At 40.2% G+C, this 22,258-nt stretch overlaps 1 protein-coding gene and 1 non-coding gene across 2 annotated transcripts; both read right to left on the minus strand.

Annotated features, from left to right (window-relative positions):
- Positions 1-853: 853 nt before the first annotated feature.
- Positions 854-21,762, minus strand: nfe2l1a (nfe2 like bZIP transcription factor 1a). Its single transcript, XM_049561256.1, has 9 exons — positions 21,719-21,762; positions 18,071-18,861; positions 17,735-17,920; positions 9,575-9,736; positions 6,084-6,152; positions 5,849-5,995; positions 5,556-5,727; positions 4,250-4,945; positions 854-4,087 (listed from the first exon to the last, which is right to left on the minus strand). The coding sequence occupies exons 2-9, from the start codon at positions 18,350-18,352 to the stop codon at positions 3,087-3,089; spliced, it is 2,715 nt and encodes a 904-aa protein (XP_049417213.1). The 5' UTR covers positions 18,353-18,861; positions 21,719-21,762; the 3' UTR covers positions 854-3,086.
- Positions 10,890-10,962, minus strand: trnav-uac (transfer RNA valine (anticodon UAC)). Its single transcript has one exon. It is a non-coding gene; the product is annotated as a tRNA-Val (tRNA).
- Positions 21,763-22,258: the final 496 nt, after the last annotated feature.

Consider the following 22,258-nt stretch of genomic DNA (forward strand, 5'->3'; position numbering starts at 1 on the left):
AACCAATGTTGGCCCATTTCATTTACAGCAAACCTTTGACTATGCCAGTTCCTCCTACAGTTCCCAGAATTCACTCAGGCTGCTTGCAGCTCAGGCTGCATTGTCATATCTGCATGGAGCATTTCGTTTGTTTAGACAGAAAATCTAATTTTAGAAACACTTGATTCCACAGGCCAGAGCTGGGAACCAACTATCCCATCCAGTTTGTCCTCTTTTTCACACAACTATAGGCAGTGTAGAGGGGGTTTTCCTAGTCCTTGTAATTTTAACTCCAGTTAAAGGATCGCTGCACTATTAACACTACAAAGCGTGATCTCTAATTGGGAGTCTTGAAGTCGTGGTTTTCAGACTACGACTTACCAGCAACAGGGGGTCACATGTTACAGGATCTTTCACAATCCCCAATCCCATATGATGTCATATGATGCACAAGTTGAACCAACCAAAACCAAAAATATGGAAGTCAGAAAGTGACAAAGCAACATTCCAAGTTATAAGGCTAATGACTTAGAGAAACATCTTGTGCAATAGTCCACCTTTCACTTTCTCTTGGTCTCTCTTCTTGTCAAACACACAAAAGAAAGCACCTCAACACAGCTTGTCTCTGTTGCCTTGTGCTTATGTCAACTTAAATTGTCAACGTCCCCAATGTGTCCTGATTTTTAGCACACTAGATATCTCAGGAGCGTCTATGATGTGTCAGCGAGCCATTTATTAGGTGCATTTAGTACTAAAGCACTGATTTGTTTCTGATCTGGGGCTTTTCTCGGGAAGCTCCAAAGACAGCTGATAGTCCTGATATTTGTTATTCTGTGTAGACACCAGAGAGGGAATTCAACTGACTCCAAATAAATGCAATTCTTTTAGGTTTTTTATTTTACATTACAGAAGACAAGGTCCCATGTCCTTGAATACCAGCAAGCACAAAATGTAAACACTTAAACAAAAATAAATGCTTCAGTGGTGGTGATAGGCATGCAGGTTTTTATTGGCCTTCATAAATCTGAAAGATAGACAGGATTGAAGTGTCGTCTGACTCCAAAATGTGGTGTCCACTATGTGAAACACTGAACACCTGCTCTGACAATTACAATTTCTTGCCAAAAAAGAATCAAACACATTAAATTTGTAATGTTGGTTAGATGTCTGACCACTCAGTAGTAACTGTGAGCATGTTCTTCTGCCTGTGCTCATTCCTGAGAAATCCTTAATCTACTTCACCAATAACAGTCATTTATTATAAGCTGAATGACTTTAATCAAAACTAGTACTTTAGAACAGAAAACCCTCAACTCCAACCTAAAATACTGTAGATTCAGGTAAAATTTGGAAATATATTCTTGTTGTTATGTTTAATTCCTTGTATCAATAATTTCACCAGAATGGCTATGAAGTTCTTTCTTACTTGGCTATGCACAACCACCAGAGGGTGACATCCTAACTTGAAACAATTCACAACTCAGCCTCGAGTTTGTTGGAATCCAGTTATCTGTCTTTCAAGGCCAAATCTGTAATTTTTTTTACTGTATCAATTGAAGGTACATTCATATGTAATTGGGGCATCAGACTCACATTTTTACCTGTCAGTTTTAAAACAGTTTCACAACTTGTATTTTACCCATGTATTAACAATCTGCAAAGAGTGATATGAGGTTCCAATTCTGTATTTTGACTTAATGTCTTGAGCAGGCCTACTCTTGAGTAACATTTGGAACACAGATTCCCACCATGTTGTTTGAAGTAGACAATAACATTTCCACAGTTTTACAGTCACATAGGTGTGTTGAAAATGCATAAAAACAGAAACATACATGTTAAAAGGCACAGGTAAAACCCTTTGCTATCATACTTTCAGAAAGTTCACAGGGGAAAAAAAATCAAGACAGGCACCCTTATGGATCATTCCTCAGTCAGTTAGTCATATAGAGGGTAGACAGTTGTATTGGATTGCCTGGTGAGTTTCAGGCCAGGTGTGCACAGGTGTGAAAATAGGCAAAGCCAAGTGCTCTATCCACCAAATTTTAGCTTATGTAGACAAAAAGTTTTTGCTGTTTGTAGATTGTTATTGGTATCTTCTAAGTCAGTCAAGTGGTAGAATGGATACTCGTCAAACAAGGGTCATTTTCAAGGAAAACTACCAGAAGTCCAGCGAAGTTGGCAATATCCTCTCTTGGTAGAATTTGAAAGGCCTCTGCTGTAGACGATACCAAGTGTCATGGAGTTTTGGTGCATAGCATGGTTAATTTTGGCAGCAGAGCCTGTGGTTACTGCACCATCTGGGAACTCTGCAAACACAGGTTTGATCCCCATGGCTCCTATCTGTAGCCTGCTGAGGTGTCTTTGAGTGGGATAGTGCCCACTCTAACCTTAACCCTACCAGCTCAAGGGGGTATGATCACAACTTGCCTTCCTGTGTACCAGCGTCCCTTTCTCAGTGGCCCAGAGTCATTGTAGTGTCTAACTGTTCAACTATATTAGCTGATAGCCAGGATCCAGCCTGCAATCAGTTTGTTGGCTTTTTCAACTCAATATTTTCAAGTCTCTGAGAAAGTTGATATAAGGGAAAGCATTGAACTAGCATTTCAAAGCGCTGGTCCCAAGTCATCTATCCTCTCTTGTTTTAATCCACCATTCAGTAGCCTAGATTTACCTCAGAGTTGTTTGTTCTTGATAGTGGTTGAACTCAAGTCCTTTTCCAGTGTAGAAAATGTTAAGAATGAAGAATGGAGAACAATCCTGGAGTAAAGGTTTTCTTATCTCCATGTGATTTCCCCTGCTCTTTCAAAGAACTTGTTTTCTGTCTGGATTTCCTTTGACCATCCAGTCATCCACCAATTATGTGAATAAAAACATCACTGTCAGGGATCTCTGTTTGGGTGTTTGAGGATTTCATGGTACCTTTTAGCACCTTCCACTGACACCAGATAAAGAATTCCTGTGATCCTTCACTAACCATCACATTAGTATTTCCTGTAATTTTGTGGTTGGATCACACTCCTCTTAAGGAATCTCTTTACTCTCTCTACATTTTCTAACATACTCATACAAACTCCTGAAGCCAGAATATGGCTCACTCGACCACCTCCTCACTTCTTCTTATCCTTCTGTTTCTTGCTGTTTTTTGTCAATGGCAGCACTGTTGTTTGTTGGCGTGAAGCTACTGTGACGCCACCATTGGATTCAAACTGAAGCAGGTACTCCATAGCGTTCAACGGCCTCCCCTCCTCGTCCCTTAGCCTGGAAAAGACATCCTGGTACAACATACCCAGTCGTCGCTTCATTTCCTGCAGGTTCCTCAGGGCCTCCTGTTTTTCTCGGAGCAGCCGTGAACGGTGGCGCCTCAAACCCGACACACTGTCTTCCAAATCCAGCAGCACGTCAAGTTTCCTCTTCCTGCAGTTCTGGGCAGCTATTTTGTTCTTCCCACGGCGTCGTATGTCCCTAATGAGTGTAAGCTGCTCTTCACTGAGTTGGTAACTGGCCAGTAGGTCATTAAACTCATCCACTGGCAGATTAACTATCAGCTCATTGGAAAAAGGGATCTTCCTGGCTTGTGCACGCTGTTCATCCCGACTCCACGTCATGGTCTCAGAGATGCGTCTTGATGAGGAGCGGTGGTAAGGCTTGGCACTGTCATGTCGCAAGGAAGTTTTTGGCTGTTTGTTTGGCATCTTGCCCAGGTATGGAGAGGAGACGGATGACACGGGCTGGTTGTACGTGTGATCATGGCCGATATACTCCAGCCAAGGAAAGCCATTATACAGCTTGTGATCCCCACGGTTGGGAAAGAAGGGTTTCTTAACATCTTCAGGGTACTCTCCTCCTACTGCCCCCATCTCCTCCTCTTCCAGCTCCTCTTGCTTTATGGTCACCTCCACTTCCATATCTGCACCAAGTAACCCTTCCTCGGCTTTATCCTCAGCTTCATCTTCAGCTTCAGAAAAAGGACTTCCCAAAGCCGACACACAAGACGAAGAGGAGGTTGAGGAAGAGGAATAAGAGGACGCCTCAGAGGCACATGGAGAAGCAGGGCTGTGGCTGAAGTCCAGAGAAAGACCAGAGTCTGAGTCTGCCTCATCATCGCTGTCTAAGAGGAGAAAACAAGGAAATGTCAAGACAAGTTCTACAGTTTTATAGTCAGCACTTGAATTCAGCATTAGTGTGTTCTTGAAAAAGGAGATACATAGGTGGACATTATGTCAAAAATAGTTACTATAAAAGAAGGTCTATTGCCTCCTTGTTTAATTACCCTGATGATGTCTTCGTATTTGACCCTGATTTTCTGTGAGTGCCACGCTAGATCCTGAGAGGTCATCATTTCTGCCAGTTTCCTGCTGGGCTACTTCACTGTTGAGGAAGCCCTCCTCTTCCAGCTTGGCTGCCATCTCAGGACTGAATCCGTCCTCCAGAGCCAGGTCCAACAATCTGATCTCATCCAAGATGGTAGCATCCTCTAAGAGGTCATTAAGTGTGCTAGGGAGACCATCCTCATCATCAACATCATCCTCTTCATCACCCAGAAAGACATTGGAGGGAGATGTCAGAAGGTCTTGAGCCATACCATTTCCCTCCGATGATGGGTTGAAACTAGAAGGTGCCATGTCAAGTGAATGAAAGTTTACATTTAAGCTTGGACGGTTTGCAAAGGAGGGAGCGTACTGTGTGCACAGATTGCCCTCCATGGTATCCACAAGACCTTGTGTCAGCATATTTATGTTAAAGGTACTGGAGTTATCCTCTGCATTTAATGCCATGCCGAAGTCTTCTGAAGGATTTTCTTCAAGCAGTTGTGTGTTGTCAGGAAGTGTGTGTGAAGGATTCACATTAGAATTTTTCAAAGTGTCCCTTGTGTTCAAGGCTGAATTATGGTCATCCAACTCTGCACTGGGGATGAGGGGAAGTAGGGCTGATTCTGGCGCTGGCTGGCTTGGAGGCCCCAACAACCCTGGAGACAAGGAATGGGTATTTTTTTCAAAATGTTGAGAGTTGTAGGATATGCAACATAGTCTTTGGTGCAGTCATTTATTTAACAGTCAAGAAATAAAAAAACAAACAAACGTGTGATGGTTTCATGACCATTTGAAATCAACTATCTGGACCTTTAACAGTTTTAAAGTTGTAAGTCATGAGAACTATATTTTCATTTGCATCCTCAAAAGAACTTGTAGTCAGCATGAACATTTGGGAAATGTTTGGAGGAGATTCTAATGACAGATTCTCAATGTATGTTCCAACTTGCTTTTTTCCAAAGCCTTCAACCTCATCTTGAGGTAGCTCAGCAGATAGAGTTGCTCAATTGTCATACAGATGGTTTAGTTGCTGCTATGTCCATCCCCTCTGTAACAATAGAACAACTTTATCTACCAAGGAATGCCATTGGCTGTGGTTGAATCTTTGGAAACGGGTAAATGGGCCTTGTGTTGACACATTCTATTGTCAAGCTGGTGTTTCCAAGGTCAAGAATCAACAGTCAAGCTCAACATGAGGAGTTTTTGAAGTGCAGGGATACTGTCTGCAAATTCTTACAACAAACATCAACTTCTGAATTGAATTACCATTCTGCAGAGGATTCTCCATTAGAAAGACTTCCTGATCAGCCACTGTTATGCCGTTGTCAGAGTTGTTACAATTTTGGTTTAAAGCTTCAGACCCAGCACCTTGAAGGTTCCCAGTTGTCCTTAAATTCTGGTTGTGTTCAAATTGAGTCATCATGTCAACATCTGTGTTCTGGAAAGGAGGGATAGAAAAATGTATCTAAATTTACTGAATCTTGGCTTTCTCATCTCATGATTTCATTTTATTCTATTTTGCCTATTGTACATTCATCTACTTTCATTCTCTCAGTTACCTCAGGCTCCATGACTGCCAACAGGTCCTGCCATTGGAGCTCCAGGTCCATCAAAGGGTTACCATTGGGGATGATATGGGACAGCAGGGGCTCCCTGCTCAGTGGCTGACACTCCAAGTCTTCCCTCCTACCACCATCATCATGTATCTGAGGCACAGGAAATCAGGAAAAATGCTTAGTACTGTTCAAGGTCAAGTAGGACAGAACAGACTAAAGCGAAGAGATGTGGCTATACCTGTTGTTCTTCTGTGAAGGGAAAGGTGTTCTCCAACAGTCTCAAACACTCCTGGAGGGAGGAAGAAGTCTGAAAAGAAAGGAAGAGAGACAGAGGAAGAGAAAAGTGGGTTTAAAGAGAAAAGAGCACAAGGAAATTGAGCTACATTTTGATCTCCTGCCAGTTTTGATCTGCTGGTTGACGATCCCACTGATATCTGTGTGTTATGTATTAGCCATGCTGGAATGGCTCTGGGGATGGCCATGTCTGTCGCTTGGTTTATCAAAAACTTGTCTCAACAATGATGATATGGATTGCCATAAAATTTTGGACAGACATTTACAGTCTACAGAGGATGAATTTTATTGACTTTGGTGGTCCCCGGACTTCTCCTCTAGTGCCACCAACTGGTTGACATTTTCGTTAATGTATCCCTCAATATTAATTATGACTTTGGCGACCCCTTAACTTTTCCTCTAGCATCATCAGGTCAACATCTCAGATTGTCCAAAATGTTGGTTCTCAGTGTATGTGCACTGCAGGCTACAAGTTTCCACATTACACTTGCATAAATTGTGTAATTTAAGCTGAGCATGGAGAAAATTTCCTTTTTCAGCCGATGAATGTGTATATATCATTCAGCACTGATGCTCAAACATCCAATTAACAATAACCAAAAAACATTTTTGACTGGACAGGAACCTAAGAAAAATGCTTTTAGTCTATATGAGTTGTCATAAGAAAAAAATGAGTAGATAATGTAAGTAAAACATGGGTTCATGAATGGATGATCAATTTTTATCGGATTTCAGCCAACACTGTGCGGACCTTTACAAGGTTGCAGCCCGGTCGTAGAGAATCACTGCTCTTTGGCATTTCCATTTAACATGAAACAGTCTCAGTCTTACTAACAAGTGGCACCATCAGAGTGAGACTTCTGAGAAAACACAGATCGTTTTGACTTGGCAAAATTAACCTATAAGCATGTGTGCATCTTACTCTGTCTCTTGTAGACATGAAGGTTCTTAAATTTAATTCTCAGAAATGTCTGTCAAGTCTTTCCATCTTCTCTGGATCCTGTCAGACACTTCTCACCTCTGACCCGCAGTGCTGAGTGGGAAAGTGGATTCTGGCAGACTTTTCTTAAGATCAACCCTAAAAACTAAGCACAGCACTAAAACATAAGCAACCCATGTCTGATACAGTGGACACCTCTTCTGATGTAACAGGCACCTTGAGGTGCAGCTGCTAAAGTGTGTCTCCCATGCTTTTCTATTCTGCTGGCAGCAATCCAGCGTTTAATGATAAAGCATCCAGTTCAAATTCCAAGCACGACAGGCACTCTGATCACCTTACCTTGCACTTACACAACTTACCGTACTGCATATATGTCAAGCACGTTCAAGTGATACAGGATCTGTTAAGGCCAGTGGTGGTCCTGAGGAATTTGCACTAAAGATGCAGCCAGTCATTATTTACTGCTTAGCTGAATTCAAAAATACAGACTTCATCAGACTGGTGGACTAATAATGTTCCTCAAATTGTTGCAGTGTTTATTGTGCACAATGTTTCACATCTGTTCAGGATTATAAGATATGTCCATTAAGTTAAAGTGACAGTGCTGATGGTAACTAACTTCCTGCTGCAATTTTCACTGAGGGTAATGGCCGATCCCATTCTTATCCTTGCATTCTCATAGCATAGCCTTAACCATACTTTTCTAAATGTAACCATTAACTAACTTAGTCACTTTGTCAATTTTGCATTCTTGCTCTTGCTCATGGACAACTAACATCCAGTAATATTCACAACATTTCTGTCTACAACGCTTAAGGCCAGAGTATGCTTGAACCAAGAGTGTTGTAAATCCCCTTTCAAACTTGGAATTGATAAGGGCCTGCCTCGCAATTTTTGTAACTTTAAGATAATCACACCCAACTTTATGCCACGATTGGCCCAGTGCACCGAGATTTGAAAGTAATCAGGGTTTGAACTTCTCTTTCAAGTTCTGGTTTCTTTATTCTTAAAACAACCACTTCAGTCACCTTTTGTGTATATACCTGAGTGCACCTTACAAATGCCTTTAAGGAGAAAGTGTTGGAAATTTTGCGCTCTTATCACTACTTATAAGATTCACTGCATTGACAGGATAAAGACACACTTGAGACACAGGGCCATATTAAAATGATCGATTGCTCATGGTCTTAAGTGCATGGTGCAAGTACATTTAAGGCACGTCCAGCTCCACTTTGCTAGTTAAAGGGTATATAATCTGGGCGCAAAGTGTGGCACAAAAGGACAAAGAGGTTGCATTTAGTCCCGTAAATAATCAGAGGTGTGTTCTGGGCATACCATAAATTCAGCCAAAAAGAGTGCCATCTCCCTTCCCTTTAAAAGGTCAAGTGTCCTGCACCTGGCACACTGCTATACAAATGGCGGTTTTGGCAAATGCAGTAAGAACAATAATGTCACTACACCAAAATATCATGGGACATTTAGGCAGCAAAACTAAAGACTGTAGTTATAAACTTGACAGAGGAAACAGAACTAAACTTTTAGCCTCTAACATAATCAGTGAAGTTAGACTGCTCCTCGTGTGCTCTCTGCTATGTTCACATTTTAATTAATGTATTTAATATTTTCCTCATTAATGATGTATTATTTAACCCACCCCCAACCCATCCATGCATCCCTGTGTATGTCACAAGTAGAGTGTACTCCCATTGTGAACCCACCTATGCTGGTGCATCTTACTATCTATAAAATGCGCCTATAAAATAACAGGAAAATACTGCACCATTCTGGCATCAGACCTAATCCAATGGGCACACAGGTGGGCAAGTAGATTTGCTAATTACACAATGTGGGGGCTTGCTGTGAAAATGATAATTGTGTTGGTCTGAAATTAGCAATGACAGTTGCGCTGTGTTATGTGCCATTTAGATGGGGCCAAATGACACCTTGTACAACTTTTCTTTGAAAGAGCTTTAAGCAATTTAAAATTTTGGGAAATGCTGAGCAGTTCCAGTAACTTCCTGGAGCCTCTATTAGTTGCCTGGCAGCTGGTTCCTACCAAGAGTTGAGAGTTGCTGGTGGTTTGATTCTTTTTTTTAATTTTTTATTTCTTTATCTTTGGATAGAATCAGCTCTGTTTCCAGTCTTTATGCTAAGCTAACTGGCTGTTAGCTTTATCTACACTTGTACCATACACACATGCATGTTTTCCTAATAGCAAACTATTCCTTTAATGATGCTTTGTGAGATTTTTTTTTTTTTAATTCAAGGTTTACTAGGCCACCTAAAGGCCGTGGCCACACTGTCAGCCCTGTGAGATTGTTTTACCCACTACAAACTATAACAAATATAAAGGCATCACCCAGTAATTTTGAAATATTTTAAGTATGCAATGTTTCTGCCTACTTTTTTTAAAATAAATTTGATAGGAGAAAGCACATAAAAAATACTGTAGCATTTTATTATCATGATGAAATGATAATAAATATGATGTCTACCTGGTCTACTTCATTCTGAATTAGCTCTCTGTTGTTAGCATAGCTGTAGAAACCTCCTGGTCTTCCTCTTCCCTCTGTCCTCCCATTTAGGTGTTCCTCGCTCTCTTCCTCTCCTCTCTCCTCCAGAGTGCCACTGTACTGATGCAGATGGTGCAGATCTTCCTGGTTGCAGAAACAGAAAGGAAGAACGATCTAAGAGGTAATACATTGTATCTCATGAACATACTAACTACTGGAGTAGTTTTTTACGAGACCCTTTTTCACCCTTGCTCAAGTAGTTGTTTTTGTGAGTACTTTTATTTCTACTTGAGTAAATATAATTAGAAAGTAATAATACTTTTATATGAGTATTCATTTTGTGAGGGCTGCTGTCCCCACCACTGTACAGCTCCCATGCGGCATGCCAGTGGGTAAGCCTCATGGGACATGTGTTGGAATTAATTGGGACTCAATTAAAACTACTTAGACTTGGTCAATCCAAAATCTATGATCATATTTAAGTGGTGGTTTTTTTTTCATATACATCCCTGATCCTATAGTTATACTTAAAGAAAGGAGAAAATGTTCAATTTTCATATAAAAAAATATGTTAAATGCACCTTTTGGAAATGTATTTGGTATATGCTGTTAGTTAGTAGAAAGATATGCCCAGGTACATAAGGTTACAACATGGAATAAGCATTTTTCATTCTTGACTATATTTTACCTTTATGACCACCATAAGAATGGCACAGAGATTTACCAGACATAAAAGTGAAGCAGTTAAGGCCTCACCATGCTAACCAAAGGAGTAGTATATTGTAATATTGCCTTCTATACTACCAGCCTGCATGTACAGAACATAAAGGCTCCTGTTTTACCCAGAGACAGACAGCCAGGCTCAGAATAGCTTTAACATTCTCCTGACCTGGCTGGGGGCTTACAGACAAACCCTGACACCCTCAACAGCTGGCCAGCTAGGACATGTATGTAGCTTTGAACATAAATGGGTCAAGTCTGTGCACATATCCCTTACTTCACTGCCAGAGTGCAACTGAGAGTCCAAGTCTGAATCAGGGCTGGGTGATAATGGTTTAAACTTAATATTGCGATATATTTAGGCTATATTGCGATACACAATCTATATATCACAATATTTTGAAATCTCCTCTAAAGTACTTTAGACTATGCCAAATTATTAAAAGAACTACAGTTACAACATGCTATACAATTCTTTTTTTTCCTCATAATGATGACTTCAGGCAAGTATGACCCAGCAGACTTCCTCTAAGGATTACTCCTGAGATAGACTCTGCAACCAGCAGACATAAGGTTCTGGTTCTACTGGGGTTTGAACCCAGGACCTTCTGCGTGTAAAGCAGATGTGATAACCACTACACCACAGAACCTTCATTTTGGCCTGCCACCTCACATGGAACAGATTATATGTGAATGAGTTGTTATTTGGTGCACAGGCTGTGACCTGGTCACTCCCCATGATAGTCCTAACGTAGCATTTTAGTTGGGGCTTTAGTCGGGCCAAGGGGCGAAGGGGACTGATCGTGGACTGATGTGTAGGTCTGTTGGGTGAGTCATATATAGCTGTTCAAGCTACAGCTATACCAACTGGAAAAACAGAGGGGGACATGGAAAACTTAACGTCAGCACTATACTTTAAAGGCTGCGTTGAATTTATATGGCAATGAGAAGAGTATTTAATGTGACTGCAGTGGGAGACTTTAGTTGGCTATCTTAACTTCCTCACAGGTTTCACTTTAATGAACCTCAATTTTTCAGGCACAATATTAAATATGCTATAAAATGATCATTTTCTTTAATGGTTTTACATAGCATGCTGTCCTTTGCCAGGGAAGCAGAAAAATCTGCCAGCTCATGTTTTATTTGCTCTGGCAGATGCGTCTGGTCCCCTTCCACTTTAGGCAGATATACAGCAACCTCAAATCTGTCCCGTTTCCACCGAGCAGTACGGTACTGTACGGTAGGGTTCAGTATGGGACGCTTTTTTTCTGTTTCCACTGTGAAAAGTTGTGGATGGTACCAATGGAACCGTTCTGTACCATTACCATTTTTGGTCCCCCCTCTGTTGGGGTACCTAGCACACAGATCCGGTACTAAAAGGTGGAGCTGTGAACACTGCAGTCTGTTGATTGGTCAATAGCAGACGGTTACTCTGCACAGGTCTGAGTTGTGGCTGGTTTTGACGCAGAAGCCACTCTTCATAACATGGAGAATTTAATGAGTAAACTGTAACTATAAAATATAAGGATGTTTTGCTGCCTCTCACAGCAGCCAGAGTTGGAGAAAAAAATAACTTAATTTATTGGGTCGACTGCCGGAAAGTTTTAAGGTGGAACCTACTTGTAATGTTACTCAATACATGAGTTAACAACGTGAATCAATCAACACACCTTAAATATTGCATGTGACAACTCTGACCATTACTTTAGTTTTTATATGACATAAACTTTTAGTAATGAGTGGATCTTCAAGCATTTATATGTATTAATTTCAGCTGGGTTATGGGAACTGCTTATATTCTAATACTCAAGAGAAAAAAAAGGGTCACGTAGCTTTGAGCTACGGCAACATTAACCCCTGAGCTTGCCTGAGAACGACTTGGTGCGCAAACCCGCTAATTTTGAATATCCCATGGAGAGTGACTCTCACTGCAGCCTGTTTTATTTTGTTCTGAAAATGTCAGCATGCAGCCTCATTCTTGAGGCACCTCATGCATTCCTGTACATTTGTTTACATGCATGCCTTTGGCTCTGTGTGTGTGTGTGTGTGTGTGTGTTGCTGCTGCAGTAAACAGGAGAGATTGCAAAACTATGGATGTAAATGTGTGTCAGGACACAACAGGCCAACGATCACATTTCAAAACAAGCCCATCGGTCACAAGCTAATAAAGTGTGTTGTGTGTTTGTGTGTTGCTGGATGTGTGTATGTGTTGACAAGTGCCATCTGATACATGAGGAGAATTCAAAAACACTGTTTCAGTTTGGCGAATGAGAAGGTAGCAGTCCGGCATGTACTTAGAGCTCTATGTGCTATATTAAGTTTGTAATGTCCTGTTTGTGTGTGTGTGTGTGTGTGTGTGTGTGTGTGTGTGTAAGCCTGGCATGCAGACAGATATATAGGCATCCAACCTGCTGTAAAATGATACTGAGCTTCAGCTGTAGCTCCTCATAAACAGTTTTACCTTGTCTGCTCTTCATCTCTGAATATGTTTTTTCATCCCTTTCGGAGGGTTTTTCCTTTAATTTTTTTTTTTGTCATAGTTGGTTTTCAAAGTAATTTTTCTCAAACAAATACTGTGAAAAGATTGCAAGTTTATCCCAGCCTCTGTTTACCTGCCTAATATAACCACAGGGAGCATTCATAATTGTTTTCTTTACTGTTTGGAAGTGTATGGGAGTGAAAGGGCTTAAGACAACTGGATATAGTATGCAATTGAAAGTGTTAATCATCATGTATCAATGTAAATACTGCCTAAAAGTTAGGCAGTTTCTATTATAACATTTAAGTTATAATAGAAAATGAGCAAAAACATCTGTCACAGTTAATTTAACTCAGCTGTAGTTATTTTTATGTTAATTCTGTGAGCAGGCCAAACAACAAAAGCCAGTCTCACCTTAGAAAGACAACAAATAGAGAGGGCATTGAACTGTTTGCCCTGGTCATTTAACTATTTCAACAGAAAATGGCGGTCGTTGTTAGTTGTTATGGTGATGGCACAAGTCGGTGGGGCCATTAAGTGTGTTGCACTCATTAATTTGAGAATTCCATTTGTGCCTACTGCTGCCTTTTTAGTGATCAAAGGTATTGACATCTTTGCATAGTGAGCAGGTTTTGTTATAACTGACAACTGACTTACAAAATATTTACTCAGATTACTTTTGTGTTGTAATGAGTAACATCACATGTTAGTATTTGCATTTAAAGTAATCAGTTTTTAGTTACCCTTTCAAATAAGCAACCAGTTACTTTTAAAATATATTTATTATTTATAAAAGTATCGAGTAGATTTGAAACAATCAAAAATCTTTGTGGGAGAAGTTAAGAAATTACATGTGTCCTGCTACCTAGACTAGGAATGCCTGTACATGTAGGATGCTGCCTACCAAACACTTTCATCAACCCTGACTGTGTGTTACTGAAGTAAGGGAAAAACTTTTGACTGATAGATATCACCATACAACTACCCTGTTCATTACTTACAATAAGACAGTTATTTTTTTCTACTTTAAGTTCTCTGAAATATTATGTTAAATAAGCAAATGAGGCATTATTTAATTAAATAATGCTTTTTTGTATTTTTTCTATTTTCAAAGTAGAGATGTTGTGCAGGCAAAATAACCCAAAATCTCAAAATTGACAAGAGTATAAAAAAACAATTTTTTCACCTATAGTGTCTTCCCTTCACTTGGTCCACAGTCCATGTCTTACTTAACGGAAATCTTCACACACTTACACAGATTGTGTAATTCAAATTACAGGAAAGAACTTTGGAGTGCACACACACACACACACACACACACACACACACACACACACACACACTTTTCTCAGGAAATGTAGCCTCTCTTACTTTGACACTGGATCCCTGACACACTGCTGCACATGACTCTGTGTGTGTGTGTGTGTGTGTGTGTGTGTGTGTGTGTGTGTGTGTGTGTGTGTGTGTGTGTGTGTGTGTGTGTGTGTCAGACTGGTCATTCTGTGGCTTATTTATACATTGTACAGTGTGTTAGCACTGGCCTCTGTGGTGTGTCTGAATGTGTGTTATGGACTCTTGTCACAGTGCAGTTTGTGTGATCCTACATAAAGTGATTGAACTTGTTTATTTGGTTGGTTGTAAAGATGATGAATCATGGTGACCTCATTGCTGCAACAGGATCAAATGTAATGCAGATGACAGCTCTGCACCCTTCTTTGTACAGACCCACAGAGTCATTAAGACTAATCTTCTGACAATCATAATTGCTGCCTCGCCCTTAACAGTGAAGTAACTCCTGCTTCAGTCTTTAAAAAAAATATGCTTAACTTAGTGAACTGTAACCCTCTGAAGGTCAAAGTGACCCCTTCCACTATTCTGGGCATCCCTCTGCGCATGATGTTCCCTACAGATTATTTTCAGTTTCAGCTCATCTGTGTCTGGGATGAAAGACCTGACAGCCAGGTACTGTATGTGCTTCTGGCTGTCTTATGGGCCAAAGCTTGACCAGGCATGTCTGAGGTGTTGCCATTAATAAATGGAGCTCAAAAGTTCATGCAGGCCACAACATGAAGTCTGTGCTGCCACCCAGATTAGATGATCATCAGTGGATTCCTCTTATCTGTGTTATCTGACTGAAAGAAATAGTTTCAAAAAACACACTCGTTCCTTTTCTTTTGTGATGGTGAGATGAGATGACTGATGCCACTCTTATGTCTGTGATACAAACAAAGCTTGTGCCAGGGTGTGGTTAGGCCTAGTTTAGCATTAAAATTGGAAGCAGTTGGAAAACAACCAGCTTGCTCTGTCAATAGACAGAATCACGGTGATGTCATGCTAAAAACAATCAATTCCAAGTGGACAATTGACAATTAATTTTAATGATGGAATTATGTAAAAATCGGCAAACTTGTTTATTTCTGTTGTCATTTACAGCCATAACTGTAATGTTTGAGGATTCACTTAAACATTGTGGTTTGAACTATTGGATTTTTGGCTATTTCATGCTGGCTACAGTGTTGCTTTGCTACCATCTTTAATAAACCAAATCTACCGGCATGGAAGCTAAGCAATGTACTTATGTGGACAGGGACAACAGCAAAATGCATTTTAGCCAACTAGAGAAATCAGTACCTGTGCAAATATGCTATATTTTGAATACTTTAACTGCTTCACTTTACACATTAACCAATCAGGCAGCAGCAGACCAGCCACTCCAGTGTTCTGCAAAGTAAAATTCCTAGGGATGCAGGATATTGGATTTTTGCCAATATGCCAATACAAAACAACTCATTTGACTGATAACCGAAGCCGATATTGATATATTCACTTTTTCCCCCACCTAATTTTAGTGATCATCAAGTCTCTTCTGCAGTGGAATTAACATCATATTATGCATGCAAACACTTATTGGGATGATCCAACAGCAGATTGAGACACGAAATACAATACTTTTCAATGTATATAATATTAATTCATTGTTCAAGGTAAGACAAAGCATATTGGGTGATTCTGATTCATCCTAAAGCCAATATTGGTCGATGCCGATGACATGCCAATATTATTGTGCATCACTAAAAATTACTGTTTTTGTCACTGGCTTTGAAATAACAGCATCAGTTCCCCATTGGAGAGGGCTGTCTGCATCTCTCTCACCATTTAAGTCTATGGGGGAAAGTCTTTCAGGGCATCATGTGACAGACGTAATTCCGATGTTTTGCCACTACAAAAATTGGACTCAAAACCCAGTACACGTCCTGCAGACCTGAGATATACATTAAGGAAATATGTAGCAACATCACCGTTAATTTGGAGTTGTGTTTCTCACCATTCAACAAATATAAGTCCAACAATCACTCTCTTTTAGCTCCATTTTGTTCTCCACTAACTCCTGAGAAAAATATCTGCTTCATAGCTTCTTCACTTTAAACAGCTGCCTGCTAACCAACAACAGCACTATGAGAGCACTGAGAGTGAACCAAAACATTACATTAAGTTTGAAGACATGAGGTTACTGCATACAACCAGCAGTAATCAGGCTACTAAGGTGGCAGCACAAGAACTGATTGGAAAGGCCAGTAGCTCCCAGGCTACTGCTACTGCAGCAGGGTGTATTCCTTTGGTACTGCTCTTGCTCCTGGTGAGGTCATCTGTGGTGATGTGAGGTTTCCTGGTGACTCATCTAACTCTGACTCATTATCTCACATGACATTACACTCAGTTTTGGTGGGAGCTAAAACAAATACAGTACACATTACTTATTTATAGGCTAAATAAATAAATATATTTAAACTGCTATGTGTGTGTTATTTTGGATAGGTCACTAGTCTTCTAACAGACTTATTTATTTTTAGTATCATTTTAGTTATAGTTCCACTTTTAATTGGACTGTACATGAACTCTTGTAAAAACAAAACACTTACATAAAAAGAGAAAAACTTAGAAATGCAGTAACTTCATTTAAGTAGAAACTGGTCTGTTTTAAGCACACTCATATATATGTATATATATGTGGAGTACTTGGCACTGGAAATGACACATTACAAATTGTGTACCACTTCCCATGTCCACTACGTGGTGCTAGAGAACACACGCTATTTATCAGCCTTGTTGCTGTATATCAAGTGTAGACCACAACATGTAAATTTCACAGATGATCTTGTCACAAAAGACTAACTTCCTATTATCAGTAGGTGGCGCTATGACTGTGCATCAATATAAGTAAGTAATCTCTGCGGGCCCGGACGCTGATCCAGCATGTGAGATGTGGGCTAGACTGGACTATTCTGTGTCCTATCAAAATGTCCCAGTGCCACCATGGCAAGGCTATTTCATGAAAACTCACAATCTTCTATATAAAGCTACATCAAGGTGGATCTGTTGAACCCGCTAGGAGAAGTATATCAAAGTATGAAACATGTCATTCCCTGTTGCCAGTAGGGGGCGCTAAAACTATGCTTAATTATTGGCATGTAAATGTCTTTAGGCCAGGACTCTTATCAAACGTGAAGTTTGGGGCAGATTGGAGCTACTGAGCCATTTTCTTACACCCAAGCATGACCCACAAAATATCCGATATATGTGCCAAGTTTGGTGAATTTTTGAGCACATTTAGCCCCTCTAAATTTTGATTAAGTGCACAAATGAATAAAATTCCTTCAGTTTCAATAGGGTCCTCACACCGCTCTCAGTGCTCAGGCCCTAACTGGCATTTTATCAAAGAACCTATAGCAGGTTGCTGGGTAATTAACAACTCAACATGGTGACATACAGGACAAGAGCTTAGTGTGTAACTTTTGGCAGTTAGGCTTAGCCCCAGAATATATACTACATCCCAAAATGTATATCTGTAAATTAAAGGGTTTCTATACTGATTGAATATGGCAGGTAGTCCTATCAAGTAGTTTCAGTCATCTTATTCTGATGATATTTAAGCTAAACTGTACCTCTTTATCCTCCTCGTCTTCATCCTGCACGGCACCAAGTCCATCTCTAGATTCCACAGGCAGGGTAGGTCGGTCTCTTTCTACCCCAGCAGGTCTCTCCAGTGGGGAGGACTGGTCTGGACATCCCATGGGGAGAGGATCTGGCTCCCGCTGGACCAGCCAGGCCTCCAGTTCTGCACGAGGAATCTATGGACAAAGGTAAGAAGGTCTGTTACATAAAAGCTGTAAATAGCAAAATTGAAACAGCGAAAATGTTACTATTCCTAGTACTATATCATTCTAATTCCATCTCAGTGGGAGCATATGGATAATGAGGGAGATCTATATGGTTCCCACCTGCAGTCTGTCCAGAGAACGGACCCAGCCAAGCAGCCTTCGTGCCGTGAAGAACCCATCCAGGTCTACACTCTTGGGGTGGAGGCCATGGCCATCTTCCAGGCGGTTGCGGAGGTTGTGGAACTGCGTCTGGGTCAGTGCTGAGGTAGGACCCAGGATCATCTCGTGCCAGGAGGGGGGCAGGTAGGGCTCCAGTCCCACGTCAACCCTCACTCCACACAGGCTGAGCAGGATGGCCATCTGAATAAGGCCTTCCGTGAAGTATTTCTTTAGGTACAGCATCTTTGGTATGTCAGAAGATGTGCAAAGGGTCCAAAGCTCAGTTCAGTCACCACCACAATGAGTGGCTCTTCTGTCTTTGTGTCTTTGGTGTTAAGTGTTAAGCCCTTAAGTCCCTAAAAGATCTGTCAGGAAACTGATGAACCCCCATGTGAAGGAAGAGGGACTCGGAAAAATATCCCTCTCCCACTGGGTCCAATAACAAAAAAAAAAAAATCTAAAAAATGTTCTTGGTACTCTAAAAATAACCTGGTTGGGAAAGTCTTTTCTCTTTTTTCTTCAATTATAATGTAATGTTGCTCTGGTAGGGAAGACTTGCTAAAATGTACCAGACACTACACAGTTCCACCCAACTATTCTGATCAAGCTGCTCAGTGTCTAAGTGTAGAAGAAGGATGTCTTCTTTAATCAGGACTCATTGGGATCAAAATATCTAGAAAGAAAGACTGTCAGTGAAACTCTCCCAGGTTCATCCAAAACTTCTTGCTCTTCATGGAAGAGAATATTTCTTCCTGTGAATTAAGAGAGCAGCTGACTTCAAAACAGAGGACAAAACAGATGAAATATTACACAAGTTGTAGCAAAAATCATTTGTGATGTTAAAGGATTAATTCACCCACCAAATGATCATTTGTATGTCAATTACTGTTTTTCTCACATGCCTCCTCAGGACGAATCCTAAAATGGAGAAAATTCTTCATGAATTGAAGTCAGTGGTTTGGGATTTATAAATGGCAAAAATACATCAAAACATCCATTTACAAACTCTAACTCAACTCGTGCGGCATAATCCAAGTGTCATTTATCCAGTTGTTCCTCAGTACTTTCTAAACAGACAGTGCTTTCAAACAGGGAACTGAACAGAAAGTAAAACTTTTCTATGATCCCTTCAAAGCCAGACTCCACTGACAAAAACCATAATTTTACAGCTTACCTTGCTGAACTAACTGCTGGTCTACCACTGCCTAGATCAGTTAGTTAATTTGTGTTATAGTGTAACTTTGGTGTTTTGAAGCAAACTTCGGTTTCAGCACACTATCTAAATGAGGCAGAGGTGGACCATCAGCTCCTATGTTCTGCAAGATTAATTATTGTTTCTGTCAACAGAGTCTGGCTTTGAAAAGAACATATATAAGTTTCACTTTTAGTTCAGTTCCCCGTTGGAAAGGGTGGCATGTTAGGGAAGTACTGGGCATAAAACTGGATAAATGAGACTTGGGTTATACTGCATGAGTTGAGACAGAGTTTGTAAACCGATGTTTTGATATAGTTTTGCTGTTGTTAAACGTGGACCCCTATTACTTCAATTCATCAAAAATTTTCTTGGTTTCTTGAATTCTCTGTTCACAGTGAAGACATGCGAGAAAAACAAAGTTTTCTTCGTGAATTCAGTGTAACCAAGGGTGAGAAATTAATATACAAATTGTCTTTTGGGTAGTGAAGTATTCCTTTAATATATTTAATGGTTTGATCCAAGTATATAGAGTTGCAACTGACTATTATTGTGCTAATTTTTAGTAGCATTTTCCTACTACAACTACCTAAACTTCTGCTATTGCTTCATCTGCTACTGCAACTTCTACTATTAGCACTACGGCAATCACATCTACTTGTGGTCTACAGTTATTGCTAACAACAGCTAACAACAGCCACCACTGCACTCGGGTTAATAATAATAACACCACTGTTATCAAAACTAATCTTCCATTGTGAGTGCAGCCTGACCTGCAGAGAGGCAGCCGTTAAGAGGTTTGACTGTTTGTTTGAGGAGATAAGGCACACAGTCACACAGACTGGGCAGAGACGCCCTCTATCACTCTCTCTCTCTCCCAGTAACTTCGACCTACTTCTAGAAAGGGTTTGGTAACCACCTGCCTGCCCCGCACTGAACTGCCTGGGTTACTCACTGCAGCCACATGATGTAATTGCCAGGGTTTGCCTGGAAAAACCCTCTCTGTCTCCTCCCTCCTTCAATGCTTATATGGTAACCTGTTTACAGAAGCTGCAGTGGAACAGCTGACTGTAACTTTCAGCACCACCTTATAAAAAAAACAAAAACAACTAACTATAAAGAATACTTATATATTTATAGTTCAGTGTATCCACTAATACAGGATGTAGTTAAGTATAATCTTGTATTGTGTGGTCTAATGGAAAACAGGGTCTGGTGTAACACTACAGTATGTGAGTGCTACAGGCAACTGTTTAATTCTTAAAGACTTCATCTGAATCTGTTTTCTCTGTTGTTGTTGTTTGTCTGCTGATATTCTACATATTGTATTGTATTCCTGTTTGTGTTCTTGATATATTTTAATGGACAAAGACAATTCCCCATCTTAATGGATAATACCTTTTTGTTGTATCCTATTAGTGTAAAACTCTTGTGTACTCTACGGTCGAACACTTATGACATATAAACTAGCAGGCTACTATTTTACAGCAGGCTATAATATAGACTAATGTGTTGTTCAATAGGCTGCTATTGCATGTGGTTAGTGACAGATGAAATGTTTGTTTTTCAAATGTACTTCCAAGTATTTAAATAAAAGTACTCATAATGCACAGTGCCCCTGTGTGTGTGTGTCTACTATTGTAGAATATTATTATTACCATTGCAATGATGTGTATGAATGTGGATGAGGGTAATTTTAACTATTTTACATACTGCAAGTAGTATAATCTAAAACAATGCATCATATTTTATAAGTTCATCGTGTGTTTTAGCTGTCAGATAAGTGCACTAGAGTAAAGGTACTAGAGTAGTGAACTGTAGTGGAGTAGAAGTAGCATACAATTCTAATACTCAGATGTGTACAATACTTGTAATGTACTTAGTTATATTCCACCACTTGCGTCTAGCCCTGTCATATATGATCATGCTTTGCTTTAATATTAGACTGATGTAAATATTAATATATGTCTTCAGTCCAGGTGAGTGTCATGTATAATGACATGGTGATCATGCTCTGATGTTGTCCTCACTCTGTGCGTGTGAACATGACGGAACTGAAGCTGTAGGCTAGATGAGCCGGAGCAACAGGTTACACAATGTTTTCATCACTCACTGATACAGACCTGATAGCTCCAACACATTTCTGATAGCACATTTCCAAAAATCTGCGGTGTACTCCTGACAGTAAACATATCACTGTAGACTCGCGGAAAAAGACATACAGGACCATTACAGGAATATTACAGTGACTCCACTCGCGATTACACACTATGAGATCACTACTGAGAAACTCAACACAACAGCACCGAGAGGACCGGAAATGATGACGGATAAGTTAAAAACAAAGCCGTGCAGATAGTTTATTCAGTTCATAATGTTTAAGAACACTATAAGGACATTACATCAGTCTGACTTACCAGTTTCAGAGTGTCCGGTAGAGACCACACTGTCCCGGCTTCTGTCTGCTCTGCGAACACAAGGAGGGTGGGACCTATTTAAGGCGATGGTGACGTAACGAGCTCCTCCCTGAGGAAAAAAAACACCGTCTGTGTCAGTGTGTGTGTGTGTGTGTGTGTGTGTGTGTGTGTGTGTGCGTGTGTGAAACAAACTAACATATAGAGAAAGAGAGATATAAACACGTGGGATAATGATATTATCGAGATATCAGATTTACTTTTAAGAAGAAATAATACTAGCCTATCTAACTTTGTTTGTGTCGTGTGTTTTGTCTTTTTTTGTCAAAGGGAGGTGGAGAGAGAGTGTGTAACCATAACTGTGTAAAATCATACAAAAAGTATATATATATATAGTATATAGCCTATATGTAGGCTATACACACAGATGTGTGATGGGAGGAATTCTCAGACCCTGCCAATGTCATAAAAGTATTCATTTGGCAGCAAAATGTCTCCTGTGACTCATATTTCATTTTATATGCCTGTGACATTATTTAAATA

The sequence above is a fragment of the Epinephelus fuscoguttatus genome, linkage group LG19 (genome assembly GCF_011397635.1).
Source record: "Epinephelus fuscoguttatus linkage group LG19, E.fuscoguttatus.final_Chr_v1".
In the NCBI taxonomy this organism is placed as follows: domain Eukaryota; kingdom Metazoa; phylum Chordata; class Actinopteri; order Perciformes; family Serranidae; genus Epinephelus; species Epinephelus fuscoguttatus.